This window comes from Tarenaya hassleriana, unplaced genomic scaffold (genome assembly GCF_000463585.1).
Source record: "Tarenaya hassleriana unplaced genomic scaffold, ASM46358v1 Cleome17, whole genome shotgun sequence".
NCBI lineage: Eukaryota > Viridiplantae > Streptophyta > Magnoliopsida > Brassicales > Cleomaceae > Tarenaya > Tarenaya hassleriana.
Genome location: NW_010965122.1, coordinates 851,064 through 867,663, shown reverse-complemented (window position 1 = coordinate 867,663; position 16,600 = coordinate 851,064). Strand labels below are relative to the sequence as shown.

Here is a 16,600-nt window from a genome sequence, read left to right as displayed (position 1 = left end):
TTCACCCCAATCCACGGCATGTTGCGGCTGCGGCTGAGCTGAAGCGGCGGCAGAAGCCTCCGCCGACGAAGACGAAGAAATTGGCCTCCAGGAGAAGAGATCCCCGAGGCTCCGGCTTCCCCGTGAACTAAAAATCGGAGAATTGGATACAGACAAAATTTTCGGAGGATAACGAAACGGAGAGGACGACAACGACGATCGCAGACGGAGCTGAAACGACGGCGATGGTTTGAGGTTAGAACTCGAGACGGTGAAGAGGATTGTACAGATGGGTCGACCTAGGGTTTTGACATGAACATCAACGGTTCGCCACATTTTCCTTGCAGAGGAAGACAGGACGAGAGCGGCGACGACGAAGAGGAAGCCGCTTCCTTTGCGTTCGGTGAGAGAAATCGCTTATCGCTTTGAAAAGAGAAATGCTTGCCGTTTTGTAGATTTTGTTGATGGACGACGTGTCGTTTAACTGGGTGGAATTTGGGCCTTACAAGGAGTTGGGTTGAAAATCTTCATGGGCCTACAAAGAATTAAAGTAATTTATGCTACAGGTTGCAATGTAACGTATCAAACAATCAAAACATTTTTTTGTTTGCAACTTTCGCGAGAATTTTATTCTATTTTGTATATTGGGTAAATTTATTTAAAATTTTAGAACTGTTCCTAATATAAATACAGAAAAAATAATGATAAAATATCAATATAAAAGAGGTAAAAGAAAACAATAAAATTTATAATAAAAATACAGGAAAAATAATTATAAAATATCGTAGAAAAAACAATAAAATTTATTAAAATATATTAGGTGAGATCCGTGTGAATCGGGGCAAATGTAAAAAATACCTTTAAACGACTCATTGGATTTCAAACTATACCCTCACGCAAAAAAAAATGATACTATCATAAATAGCTTTATAAATATATATTTTCTATAATACCCTTTATTTTTTCATTTAATATAATTATATAAAATAAGTTTTTTTTTATTTCTCTCTCTTCTCTCTAATTTTCTCTGTCCTTTATTTGTCTCTCATCTTTTACGTTCTCTTTTTCTAATTAAATTCTCTCTCTTCAAATTTTCCTTCTTTCACATGATTTTTTGGTTAATTAATTAGAAAAAATAAATGAAATCTCTAAAATTTTCATCTAATAAACAATGATCTCGATAATGGACAAATTTTCATTCTAAAATTCATTTTTTATTTTGGACATTTAGGGTTTATTTTGCTTTCACATTTATATTAAATTTATATGACATAAATAAAAAAAAACAAAACATATATCAATATTATGTCATATTATATAGATATAAATGAGTTAAAATTAACATTACCATGATCCACACCAATTAAATTGATCATATTAGTTATGTTAGTTTCATGAATGAATCGTGGTCAAATAATCTAACTCATCAAATCAGTTAAACTGGTCAAACCCTTCGAAATGGCCATACTCGTAAGAATCGTCAAACTGGTCACACTCGTTTGGGGTTCAGGGTTTAGTCACACTTGTTTGGGGTTTTTGGTTTTACGACGGTTTGACGGGTCTGACGGTGCGACGATTTGTAGAAAAATTATCGGTCTAAATTAAGTTTTGAAGATTTAATATGATGTATAGGAGTTAGTATAACATAATTAAGTTGTTTTTTCTAATCGTAATTCATGTGGAAAAAATATCTTCTACCCTAAGTTAATATATTACACAAACCCTAATATAACTTTAGGGTTTCTTGGGAGAATATGCATTGTCAAGAGAGAAAAAAGTGCTAAATTATAGAGTTAAGATTAGTTTCAACTTAAGATACTTATTGATTGAGATGATAATCAATATGTTTACAATTTACAATTGTTAAATTTTTGAAATTCAATAAGGTGTGACGGTTTGACTAGTCTGACGGTTTGACGAGTCTGACGGTGTGACGGTATGACGGTTTGACAGGTCTGATGGTGCGACGATTTGTAAAAAAAATATCGGTCTAAATTAAGTTTTGAAGATTAAATATGATGTATAGGAGTTAGTATAACATAATTAAGCATTTTTTCTAATCGTAATTCATGTGGAAAAAAATATCTTCTACACTAAGCTAATATGTTACACAAACCCTAATAAAACTTTAGGAGAACATGCATTGTCAAGAGAGAAAAAAGTTTTAAATTATAGAGTTAAGATTAGTTTCAACTTAAGATACTTGTTGATTGAGATGATAATCAATATGTTTACAGTTTACAATTATTAAATTTGTGAAATTCAATAAGGTTTGACAGTTTGACTAGTCTGACGGATTGACGAGTCTGACTGTGCGACGGTATGACGGTTTGACGGATCTGACGATGTGACGAGTCTAACGGTGCGACGATTTGTAGAAATTGTTTTTGGTATAAATTAAGTTTTGAAGATTTAATATGATGTATAGAAGTTAGTATAACATAATTAAGACGTTTATCCTAATCGTAATTCATGTAAAAAAATTTCTTTTACCCTAACCTAAATATGTTACACAAATTCTAATATAGTTTTAGGGTTTTCTTGGGAGAACATGCATTGTCAAAAGAGAAAAAAAATGCTAAATTATAGAGTTATGATTAGTTTTAAGATACTTGTTGATCGGGATGATAATCAATATGTTTACAGTTTATAATTGTTGAATTTACGAAATTCAACAAGATGCGACGTTTTGACCAGTCTGACGATGTGACGAGTCTGGTGGTGCGACGCTTTGTGAAAAAAATATCGGTCTAAATTAAGTTTTGAAGATTCAATATGATGTGTAGGAGGTTAATTAACACGTTTTTATTAATCGTAATTCACGACGAAGAATTTGGACGTTCTTCTGAGGCACCGTGACTTCTTTACCATTAGAAATTATATGGAACCAAAGGTAATGTTTGGACTTTTTAACGGCCATCTTTCTCTTTCTTCATAGAAGTCCAGATTTTGACCATGTCATCTAAGGTATTGGGAATCGCATAATTGCTCTTGATACCATGGTCTGTCCTCCACATTTGCGCTTGGAGTGTTATGCAACTTCTCTAATGTTCTTGATATGGTCACTTTTGAAGATCTGAATGTTTTTATCAGAAATTGGTTTTCCTTGCATCAACCTAATCTTTTGGATACTTTTCCCTGTTTAGGCCGGAAACAATGGCATGTTCGATGATTGAGTATCTAATGGGCACATCGTTCAGATTAAACCACAACTCTTTCACATTGTCTTCCAACTTTGATGTGCGGTGTAAGAGGTCACACACCAGTGTGACTAGTATGATCACTTGACTTCATGATCAATTTGACTAGTTGATCGTGTGACCACTCCCCTTGTATGAACATTTGCCAGATGTGACCAGTTTAAACACCTTTATCGAACTAGTCAAGCTGGTCATATCATTCAAGTCCAACCAGTATGACTAATATGACCATTTAACTTTGTGACCAGTTTCACTCGTATGACCATGTGACCATTTCATTGGTGTGAGTACTTGACATTAGTGATCAGTTTGATTAGAGAAGTCAAACTCATCACGCCCTTCAATTGCGACCAATGTGACTAGTATGATCAATTCGTTTTGTGACAATTTTGACTAGTATGACCATGTGATAACTTGACGGCACGATCATTTGACTGTGGTGATCAATTTGACCTGTTGATGTCGTAAATCTAGGTGTATAAGATTCAACCAAGTAATAATATCTTAGACTCAACAAATTCCGCAAGTGTGCGGATCGTGTGTAGCAACTAGGTTCGAACACAGGGACAAGTAAACAACTGAATCAGATTCTAATCCAAATCTAGATCTAGAGAAAATATGAGAGTGTGATAAAACGTAGCAAAGCAAATAACGAAAATCGGTTGTAAAATATGAATGATAAACACTGCAGGTTTCGGGATTGCTTTACATGTAAGGATCTTTCAAAAGATGCAAACTCAGTGGTTTATCTATCCGATTCAGGGAATTCAAGCTCTAAAGTAGAGATTAACCCTCTAAGTCTAACTTCACTATCCATGCTTTATCCTACTAATCTCTTGATTCAATAGTCTAAAACTCTGGATGCATGAACGAACGTTATCATAATCCCTAGGCAAATATCCATCTCTCGATGCAATACTTGTTCTATTTATTGAATTATTTCCAGATTAAAATCTCATATTTCTATGCGAATTGAAACCCTAAATTCATTCAACCAAGTGGCCAACGAGATCAAAAGCATTAAGAACAATTCAATAAACTGAATGGAATAAATAAATCCACAAAGTCTGGAATTAAAAACCACAGATCCCTGCATAGCAAATCCCTAACCTACAATAAAGGAACTACTCGCTAAACATCGAGACGTCATGGTTCATATCAATAATACAAAACATCGTAAAATAGAAGAAATGAAGAATGCTTAGTCGATTTTCCGGCTTCGCAATCTCCATATTCTACTCTGATCTCTTGCCTCTTGATAATCGCCCCATTTTCCTGTGCTGTTGGTGTGTTTTCTGATAGAAACTTGAATTCTTTTCGACCTAGAAGATTTTTCCTCTTATATCCCTTCGTTTTGGGCAAAATTGGAAGTATTCCTGAATTTGGGGGTCGAACCGATCGTTTCGTACATGACCGAACCGATCGCTTCTACTTTCTGAGCAATTTTCCAATTTCTGCGACGCCGAACCGATCGTTTCGTCCATCAAAACCGATCTTGTCACGCTTCTGGACAATTTTGACGGATTTCACAAATTCGCTCATAATTTTCTGCTCCGATATCGGATTTTGGTGATCTTAGTGTGTGTAGATATTGAGAAGAGCTTTCCAATAATGTTGAGAACGCATGATTTAGACTTGTAGAGTAAAAGTTATTGGACTTGCAATATCTGACATTTTCTGAGCTTCACGTTTTCCCTGGAAACACTCCAAATGTTCTCGTTTCATCCGTGATGTTCCGTAGTCCATGTTTTCCACTTCTTTTGCTCTTTTTATACGTAAAAATCTATTTAAACACCAAAGAACACAACCATCCAATATCGAAGCCAAATGTGCCCTAGAATACCTACAAATATGTAAACCGAGTGAAATACGCTAGGCATCCTATATCAAAACATCATATAAAATACATGTTATCACCTGTTTAACCAGACTAGTCAAACTCGTCACACCCTTCAAGTGTGAGCAGTATAACTAGTATGCCTATTTTGATAGTGTGATCGTGACTTAAGTCTCATATGACTCGTCTTTTGTGAAAATATTATTTCTCACATTCTAACTGAAATCCTAATTTTTCTGATATATGCAACTCGAATAATAAAACCCATTTGATTTGTTTTGTCTCTTTTTATTGTTTACCCGAATGCACATACACAAAATTCTAAAAAAATATTTCACTTTTTCGGTGAGTTCGAATGAAAAACCTACTTGGAAATCTTCGTAAATAAGAGTCGAAATCAATGAAGATGATGCCATTTTGAAATGAAGACGGTTCCGTTTTGTTAGAAGAAAGCGCATAAAAAAATTATCTAAGAAATATGTCCGTTTGAAAAAATATCGTGAAAGAAGGAAAGAAATTAAATTTTTTTTATTTGAATTTTTTTGGTTTGGTAACTTCAACTCATTGCACTTTTTTAATTTTTTTATTTAGAATTTGGACATGTGTCATCTTTTTGTAATTTTCTTATTTTTTTTTTCAAGATTTTGACATGTGTCATTTTCATTAAGGGTAACAATATTTTTTTAACATTTTAGAGTTTTTTTTAAAACCCTAGTTCTAAAGGGTATGACTTGAAATATTTGTACACATTTAAAGGTACTTTTTTAATATATCCGTGTAAATTATTCTTTTTTTAATTATTTTTATAATATTTGTTAATATGAATTTAGTAAAAATTATATATTTGATTTAGAAAAAGTATATTATAAGAATAAAATATTATAAAATTATGTATTTGAAAAAGTAAAAATGACATTTTGAAAAAATTATAGTAATGGTTTGATTTAACTATATTATAAACAATTTATTACGAATATTTATTTTTGTCAAACATATTTCAATTTAATGTTCTTCATTGGTAAAGCTTGTATTTTATGTAATATTTCATAATTTTAATATATTGTATATTTTTTACATCAATTATTTTTAATATATTTTATATAAAAAGATTTGAATATAATTTTTTTTCTGATCTCATGTTCTGGTAGTTTATTAAAGATTTATATGTATATAAAGTTGGTGATAACCTTTTTGTCATTGAATATTTTGTATGATTAAGAATTTTCAATTCTTCTACAAAAAAATTTGGTCTTTGTAAAGATAAAATTATAAAATATATAGTTAGACAGTAGTTTAGATTTTTCAGGAGATACATAAAGTTTGATTGACTTATAATGCAATAGATTTTATAACTTTTTTTTATAAAACTTATTATTACAATGTTCTCGACCGCTTAAATAATTTGCATATTAAAAACATAAACAAATCATCTGAAATTTATAAAAACATAATAAAGATTTTGTTTATGATGTAGACTTTGAAAAACTTTGAAAAAAGTAGAGAAAAACTTAATTTGTTTTAAATGTTATTAATATAAATAATATATATATTATAGATGTATAATAAATTTTATTAAAAACGATAATTAAATTTTATCCGAATTAATTTCATCAATTTATTTACCTTAACTATATTTTAAAATTTTATTATTTAATTTTATATGAGAACTTCTTCAAAATTATTCAAAACCAAACTAATCTAATCTCTCCTTCGGACAATTATCTATCAAATTTTATAAATAAAATTTCACAATAACTAATTATCTATCAAATTTTATAAATAAAATTCCACAATAATCAAACATGTATATAACTAACAGAGTTCCATTCCAATTCCAACACACTATAATTTACTTCGAAGTGAATCCTAAAATCAAACTAATATATATCAAATCCACATTATTTTTTTAGTAATTAGGAATCAAGTTATAGAGTTTCAACGGTTTACAAACACAGAAAAGACTTAAATTATAAAGAACAGCAGATTTCAATGCAACTGATTGTGACACCCGAAACCCGTATCCCGCAATACGAGTTGTGTCACATGGACAACTAAAATAAGAACTCAATTTCTAAAAATCCGCGGGAATTTAAAACTTTTCTTTCTAGAGTTAGCGGAAGAAAACATTCATGAATACATATATGATACATTATTTTATAGATAATTATACATTACAAGTGCTAGCAAATTCATTATTACAAACCGTGAAAGTCTACCACCGATATCATAGCAAAACCGTTTCCCAAAAGCATAAGCGTATCATAGTAAATAATTATACATGAGTGGTGATAAGCTACCCAGGTCTCCGATGTCCGCTCCGCGGCTACTACTGCTCATGACCTAAAACGTTGCGTAACAACGTCCTAAGCTAATTGCTTAGAGAGTGAACTCGGGCGTAACCCGGAGTTCTATTCTCATGGAACCAGGGAAAGCAAATACATATATATATATTAATATTCTAGTAAACAGGAATCGAAAACATGGAATCAATGATAAGCATATCAACAATCACAATCAAGTCCGTACGACAAGTCGCAGGACATAGTCCGTCAAATCGTCTCTACGCGCACCATGCGTAGGTAATGTACACCCCATATGCATAGCATAATCACATCTTTCCTCGGAATCCATCTACTCCGTAACCACTCGGATCCGACATAAATATATTTTTCTCCGTCCGAACACATCACCCCACCCTAGCACCGATGTCTCCTCTCAATACTAGGCCTGTCACCTCGCTCCGGCATTGATGTCACCTCTCAGTACCGGAGTTCACCAGACGTCGGCTACAACTGACGTCATCGACTATAACGGGAGAGCCAATCACTGCAACTCCCCCTCGTCGACCATCCGCCGCGGAATTACTTATCAGGTTCGGGCCCGAACCTGGCAGAGTAAGTTCGTACCACCTCCTCGGGAGACCCCAATCTACCCGAATCTCAGGTATGTGTAATGTCTCATTCTCGGGATACTCATATCCCGGAATCCGCTCCGTCGCTAACGGAAACGTTGGCGCGGTTCCAAGAACCGTATGTTCCTCGTCACGCAGTAGTACCAACTACAATAGGCTATCTACGCAAGTCATCGGAGTGCCCATAACCGTCCTATCGTTCGGACGTTGGCACGATTATATCATCGCCACATTCACAATCATATCCCATATGGGTGACATTCGACCCGGATCGGATGGCCCATGGATGGGACGCAATCTCGGAGACATCGTGCAATCATTCACAAACGTCTGTTTCTACAATCACGCGCTAAACATTAACCCGAACCCTTTTCGAATCAACGTTAACGCCATGCCAGCTACCCCAGTCACACGCATTTATATAGTTATTTACTATACATGCATTTCCGCTTGCGTAGTCTTTTATATTTATTTATATATTTTCTTTGAGTCTTTCCATTCATATTACCGAATTGTACCTCTGGTATGACCTATCTGGTCCCGGTCCGTCCGGATAACCAGTTCGGTTCATTCCGTGGTTTTTAACCTTATCTGTTATTCATTTTGCGTCCAGACTACGTCGGTCCGGTCTGACCCGTATTTTCGGTCTATTTTACATTTTTTACTTTTTCACTATTTGAGCCGGGATAATATTAGGTTCGTCTAGTCTAGTTTTTCATTTTCTCACATGGTGAATTTTTAAGGTTCCGTTACTCTTTTTTTTTCGGGTTGATTATCGTTCAGACCGATCGGTTTAGAAGCTAGACCGATCGGTCCAGTCGGTTCAGAACGGACGTTCTAGAGTGTCCAGACCCGACGGTCTGACTTGTCCAGAACGGACGGTCTGGACTTCGTCTTCAACCTCTGGACTTCGCATTTTCTCCCGCAACCCTAGACCGAATGGTCTGACCTCAGACCGGACGTTCTAGTCCTCGGATTTCATAAAAAACACTCAAACATGCACGATTCATTATGGGTAATACATTAAAACTCATAAAATCTCATGTTTAACATGAATAAGCATCAATTTCGCATGAAACACACAAAAACCCAAAACCCCATGTCAATAAACTTCCGAATTAAACTCGAATTCACTCATCTCGGGTTAATCCCGTACTCTGGGTGATGGATAGGGGGCTGGGTGATGCTCCTCTGGGTCTGTAGAAACCAATTTGAGCGTAAATGCTTCGGATTCGAGAGAGAATTCTGAGTTTGGAAGCGAGGAATATGTGAGGGGAGAGAGGGGTTAATTAAGGCTCGAATTAGGCGATTTTTCAGCAGAAATCCAGACCCAGGGTGGACCAAATCACGCTTAAGGTCAAAAAGTCGGGTTTTCTGGTCGAGACTAGTGCGTCCCGGTCGCTTTCAGGTCGAATCCGGACGAAAATCGCGACTTTTGTCGCTGCCGACAGTCCAGTCCGTCCGTTCCACATCTGCGTGGTCCGTCCGTTCTAGGCTCTCTGGACCCGACGGTCTGGATTTTTTTTTTTTGAAATTTGAAAAACTGGGTTATTACACTGATCATATCATTGTCATAAATAAATTCTCAATTCCAAGAGCTTTATCGTCTTCTTATACAAGAAAAAAAAAAGATCGGTTAAACCTACAAAAAAATGGCACGTATCCCACCATTTTACCAAATATAAGGCTAAATAATAGGTAACATTGACCAAATACAATAATAAAACTATTTTATTAGGATATGAATAAATCTCATAATTAATATAAAATCAACAATATACCCTTATTATTGAAATAAAATTATGAATATTGAAAACTATACGTGGCCTATATCAATTGTCAATTTTTTTTGGTAACGGTAGAGAATCCATCGCACGGTCCTGCGGGTCGGACACTAAACGACCCCATACGTCGGAAAACATCTCGTATAGTAAATTCCGCCTCTACGCAATAGTCGACAAACCATGTGGAATAGATAAACCAACCAAAGTTGATCGGTTCAAAAAAAACTCAGGCCTCAGGAAGAATCGAACCCACAACCTCGTTGTAGATGGAGTTTTTCATTTTCCAACTGAGTTGAAAATTTTTTCAAAATTTAATTATATCCTCGAAGCGTTAATAAATGATAAAAGTAAAATGAGTTTTTACCTTTTGTAGCTAATGAACATTTTAGGGATAATTCCATTTAAAACCCTGTACTTTTCTCTCGTCTCAATTTAAACCCTGTACTTTTTTTTGATCCAAAAAAACATTGTACTTTTAAAAATTGGTAATTAAAACTCTATACTTTTAAAAATTGGCAAATAAAACCATGAACGAAAAACAATATTATTTAATGCTGACATGGTATCCTAGTCATCTGTCACATCATCAATCTCTAATATTTAATAATATTAATTAATAAAAAATAAAAATAGAAAAAAAGAAAAATGAAAATTTAAAAATTATATATATTCATAAAAATTATACACATATATAAACATTTTATAAAAATTTTAAAATTATATACATATATAAATATATTTATATATACATATATACATATATATACATATGATACATATATATCTATATATGTGTATAATTATTATATGTTTTATATGTATGTGTTATATATGTATTTTTCCCTAAAAACATTATATATATATATGTATGATTTTTAGGAAAAAAATCATATAACACACATACATAAAACATATTTATATATACACATATATCTATATAATACATATATATATATGTATATATAAATATGTTTTATATGTATATGTGATATATACATGCTTTTCTAAAAATCATATATATATATGTGACATATGCATGATTTTTAGAAGAAAAAAAAATACGTATACCACATATGCATATAAAACATATATATATATATATATATATATTATATATATATGTGTGTATATATATAAATATGTTTATATATGTGTATATATGTATATCATTTCATTATATATGTATGTGTATAATTTTTAAAATTTTATTTTTATTAGGGAAAATCCCAAAAAAAATACTGAACTTTACAATTTTGACCAAAAAAACACTGAACTTTTTATTTTATCAAATAAACATTAAACTTTTTAAATTTGACAAAATAAACACTTAATTTTTCTACGGTTGTCAAAATAAACAAAATGAATGACGTGGTCCAATAAGATGCAAACACGTCAAATTATTTTACTTAGTATTTTTTTACAATCGAAAAAAGTTCATGTATTTTTTTGGATCACTAAAAAAGTTCAGTGTTTTTTTTAATAATCGCATAAAAGTTTATGTATTTTTTGGATCATTTAAAAAGTTCATTATTTTTTAGATTCGTTTAAAAAGTTTAATGTGTATTTGAAAAAAAATAAAGTTCAGTGTTTTTTTGTCAAAATTATAAAGTTCAGTGTTTTTTTTGGAATTTTCCCTTATTATTATTATTATTTTATTTTTATTTTGTATTAATTAATATTATTAAATATTAGGGATTGATGATGCGGCAGATGACTAGGATGCAATGTCAGCATTAAATAATATATTTTTTCGTTAAGGGTTTTATTTGCCAATTTTTAAAAGTATAGAGTTTTAATTTCCAATTTTTAAAAGTACAATGTTTTTTTGGATCAAAAAAAAGTATAGGGTTTAAATTGCGACGAGAGAAAAGTACAGGGTTTTAAATGGAATTATCCCAACATTTTATAATCCAATAAAAATTAAGAAAAGTGCCACATAATCTATCGACTTTTTTATTATGTATTTATAACTAATGAACATTTTTATAATCCAATAAAAATTAAGAAAAGTGTGACCATAATCCTTTAAATTTTATTTATTTATGTATAATATTTAAGTTTATTATAATTTAATTTACAAAATTATGGTCCATCGGTTTGGGTATCTTGTTTTCACATCTTTTCATCTCCATCATCTGTTCACTATGTCACCTCTCTTCCGTGTTCTGTGCAAATCTATATATATATATATATAAAGTTGGATTTGAAGGTTTCTGGTAAAGCCACCTCAGCATACTAAATGGAAATTTTTTAAATTTTGATTGGTTTAGAGTAATTCTCATTAAGTGCATCAATATCCAATAAAAATTGTTTATAAAGAAATGCACGTTTAGTAGTATTGAAAAAATTATTTTTGAGTAAATACCGGTCATTATTTGGAATAGTTAGTGGAGTACGACAGAATTAAAAAAAATTAAAATGGCTTAGGACGTTTCGCTAGCCCAATAATCAAAACAAATTAAGAATATTCATCAACCTTTTTTATTGCTATTGGACTGCAAAATATTTATTAAGCATAAATCTATACAAAATTATGAAAAGTTTAACGAACATTTATGATGACTTGGTCCACTAATACCACATATATTATATCGGTGGTAGATTTTTTTTAAAGGTTTGTAATAAGGTTATACTGCCACTTGATTATGTATAATTATAACTGAAAATAATGTATCATATATGTATGTACAAGTGTTTTCTTCCGCTAACTCTGAAAAGAAAAGTTTTAAATTTTCGCGGATTTTCAGAAATTGAGTTTTTATTTTAGTTGTCTATGTGACGCAACTCGTATTGCGGGGTGCGGGTTTCAGGCGTTACAATGTTAGTATCAGAGCAGTTCCTTCCACGGGGAAAGGATGTGCTCGTGTTTTCACTGGAATTTGGGAATGGGTAAAAATGATTTTTAAAGATTTTATAAAAATCCAAGCATGATCACCAGGTCCCGATACTAAATAAAAATTTCTTGTCCACAGTAGCTATGCCTCCATGACGTGCTGCACATGCGCAACGACCTCAAGGACCGAGGGCACCTCCGCCGAATAACGACATGGCGGAAATGCAACGCCAATTCGCATTGTTCTAAGGGAACATCTGGCAGTTCATACGAGGTTGCATGCCACCGCCACCGCCACCGCCTGCTGCTCCACCTGCGGCAAGGCCGGAGGGAGGTTTGCCACCACCACCACCGATGCCTGCACCTCCGAGGATTCAGGAGCAAGTTGTAGTGGACTACTTGCCATTCGTCAAGGAACTCCGAGCCTTGGCCACTCCGGAGTTTGAGGGTTCTCTTAGCCCAGAGGCAGCAGAAGACTGGATGATCAAGATCACCAATCACTTCAACTACATCAGGTGCCCGCTGGAGTACCGCACTGAGTTAGCGAGCCATCATCTAGCTGGCGCGACTCGCCATTGGTGGGAGGAAGTTGTACGTGAGGCTCCGCATGACACCAATTCTCGTGGGAAGAGTTCCGGGCAGAGTTCGAGCAGAAGTACTACCGGAGGCAAGACCAGGGTCACCGTATTACGGAATTCCTTCGTCTTGAACAGGGTAACATGACTGTTCGAGAGTACGAAGCGGAATTCAACCGGCTGCTAAAGTATGGAGGTCACCTAGTGCCAACCGAGGAGTACGGAATCCAGAAATTCATTGCTGGATTACGTGCTTCTCTCAGGAGGAGAATCGAGTGCCATGAGTACCCTACGTTGAGTCGGTACATCAACCAACTCGACAAGGTGGAACGGAGCGAGAAGGAGAAGGTGGAAGCCAAGATACAAGACCGGAGTCCATACAGGAGAGGGCCGATCAACCGTCCCCCGGTGAGAGTTGGGCAGACGAGTCAACCCCGTGACAAGGGGAAGGCCCCAGCGTTTCGCCCCACGACCCCGACCCAACCACTACAGTATAGAAGGCCCTATGCTAAGTGTGGTCGAGACCATACTGGAACTTGTGGAAACACCATGACGTGCTACCGTTGCGGTCAACCGGGACATTTTGCTGCTAGATGCACTGCGAACATTGCTCCTCAAGCCAACAACAAGCCGCCACGCCCAGCGCAGAAGAGATCAGGTGTTGCTCCGAGAGTTTATGCTCTCACAGCTGAGGAAGATGCCCAGGAGGAGCCATACACAGTGGAGGAGCCATTTGCTGCAGAACCATTGACCACCTACGAGGCCACTGATGAAGACTATCTGGAGGAGGACGATGTTGCCGCTATCACATGTATTATTTGCATACACGATGTTGCATGCATCACTTTGTTTGACATAGAAGCTACCCATAGCTTCTTGAGTGAGAAAAAGACAGACGAGTTGTCAATCATGGAGATTGATACGACTACACCTTTTATGGACTACCAACACTATAAAGTTATATATAAAGAAGAAAGTTATATATAAAGAAGAAGAATCTTATTTTCATCATTGTTTAAACGAAAAATATTAAATTTAATTGATGTAAGAAAAGTATACGACATAGTAAAATTCTGAAATTGAAGTGTAGTATTCATATGTGTATATATGTGTGCATGACAAATCGTTTATAATATATATATTATTTAAAATTTATAATATTGGTATTTATCTACTAATCATAATCTTTACATTTTTTAACAGGATCATGCCAACGACTTTTGTGTATAAATACATATATATATTATTCCGTTCAATCATTATTTTATTCTTATAAAAGTAATAAATAAACATACTATATAGCAAATAACGTCATTATTGATCAAATTAAATCTATCGTAGGAATTAAAAAATCAGATCCACACAATGATACCAACCAATGCAAGATTGAATAAGATGAAAAGACATCACAGTTATCAGTGTATTATAATTAGATTTCTAAGGATATAGGATGAACGGAATCCTTTCACTAGAAATAAGTCCATTGCATCGACTTCTTATTAATTGATGAAAATGTACGTTTTATTATGCATTTTTTAAATTATGTTATGATTATTAAATTAACAAACACTTTTTACGATTTTTATCTCGGTATCATGTTAAGTTTATTAAAATTTTTTATGAATTAGGTATTTTATCATTTAACATGTCACTATTTTCATTCATATTAACCTTGAAGCTCAATTTTTTGGTTGAAAAAATTAGATCCAAATCCACTATTTTTTAGATTACGTCAAGCCGTCAAGGGTTTTAAGCCCGGACCTAAATTGATACATTGTATGATATAAAATATATTTTATATTTTGTGTTTGTACTTACATAATATAACTTTGTGTATTATCTTGTATTTGAGTTAAACAGTAACTTTTTAGACAACGAACCGATTTTTTTTTAATTTTATTCACGAGTTAAATGAATTAGGTTATATCTGACTATTTTTATCTCGTTAAAAAAAATTGACTGTACTAATATAGTGTGGATATTGGTCCGAACAAACAATCCATTTTACACCCGATCTATAACTATATTGACCAGAAGGGTATATCCGGAAATTCATCTTTAAGAAGGAATATATGATAAGCTAATAAAAAAAAAAAGGGGAAGGCGATCTATAACTACATTCAACGAGTTTTATTGACAGCTTCAAAAACAGGTACATGGCGAATCAACCGCACTGGCACTTATCATCGGAGACTGAAATGACAGATTTACCCTTACTCTTACAGGACACAACGCATTGAGACAGCTGGGTGCCGTGGAGGGTAAAAGCGTCTTTTTCGGAATACGGGAGGCAGATACATGCACCGAAGAAACAGATCTTGAGGGTCGGACATTTTATGAATTGGCAATCTTCATTCTTGGTGCACGACACTGCCTCTGAAATTGGAACACCTTCCCAAAAAAAAAAAAAAAAAAAAAATTGACATATTTAATCTCCCCATATATATCACGTGAATTGAATTCGCATTACTGAGTTTCTAGAGATTAAATCAAAATTATTTAAAAAACAACCTATATATAAAATGTTTTCATGGAATATTTTTTGTGAATTAGGCAGTGAAAGAGACTTACATGAGACAACGATGAGGCAGAGAACCACAAGAAAAGTTTTGTTTGAGTTCATGGTTTCCGTATACCAAATTTCCTAGAGAAAGATGTTTTCCTTGATAGGTTGATAGATACCATGGATGGATGTTCTGATTTATATAATGTAAGAACACAAAATTTAAAAATAATATTGTTAGAAAAATTGAATGCAGACGTGAAACATTAAATAAATTTTGTTGGATTTGGATATTTAATGTTTTACATATAGAAAGTCCATAGATGGAAATTATCAAAAAAAAAAAGTCCATAGATGGAAATAAAACAATATCTAAACATTAATTATCAATTAATGATTAATTTGGATTTGTATATTCCATGAAAGATTAATTTAGAAATTATTCAAATTTAAAACTTATCATCTTAAATAAAAAATATATTATATTCGAACCTAAAATTTTGTAAAATTTTGGCCCTAAGGTTTCGAAAGAAACCTTATTTTAGCTTAAAACGGTTGGTTCAGACCGCCCTGCATAATTTCATTTGTAAATATTATTTTTATTTTTATTTTTTAAAAATATCATATTCGGATCAGTCCGAATCTGGTCCGAAGCCTGATTCGTGTCCGATCCAAAAATCTAATTTTTTTCGGACAAGAAAATTTAGGTTCGAAGTCCGCTAATTTTCAGGATGAGTCAGGCCGAGTTTCGGGACTCAGATTTAAATTGACACCCCTAAAAATAAAAATAGATAAAGAGTGGGTGCTGTAGCATCCATTTTTTCCATATACTACAACTTTTAGTTTTTATATATTTTATCATATTTAGATAATTTAATTGTTTGTATTATGTTGTATTTGAGTGTAAATATAATTATTTTAAGGTAATACAAATTCTAAATGAAAGTATTTTTACATCGTATTTGTTTTCAATTTTAC

The 16,600-nt window shown here is 33.3% G+C and overlaps 1 protein-coding gene and 1 long non-coding RNA gene across 3 annotated transcripts in view; both read right to left on the bottom strand.

The window, feature by feature from the left end:
* LOC104809890 overlaps positions 1-398 on the bottom strand; it is a 2,465-nt gene extending 2,067 nt beyond the window's left edge. The window contains exon 1 of one of the 2 annotated variants that reach the window (XM_019202160.1): positions 27-398. In XM_019202160.1, coding sequence (XP_019057705.1) covers positions 27-315 — 289 coding nt within the window. In that variant the 5' untranslated portion in view covers positions 316-398. The remainder of the gene's footprint in view (positions 1-26) is intronic. The other variant, XM_010535994.1, reaches the window with a different exon arrangement.
* A 14,809-nt stretch (positions 399-15,207) lies between these two features.
* LOC104809889 lies at positions 15,208-15,802 on the bottom strand. Its single transcript, XR_771222.1, has 2 exons — positions 15,691-15,802; positions 15,208-15,510 (listed from the first exon to the last, which is right to left on the bottom strand). It is a non-coding gene; the product is annotated as an uncharacterized LOC104809889 (long non-coding RNA).
* Positions 15,803-16,600: the final 798 nt, after the last annotated feature.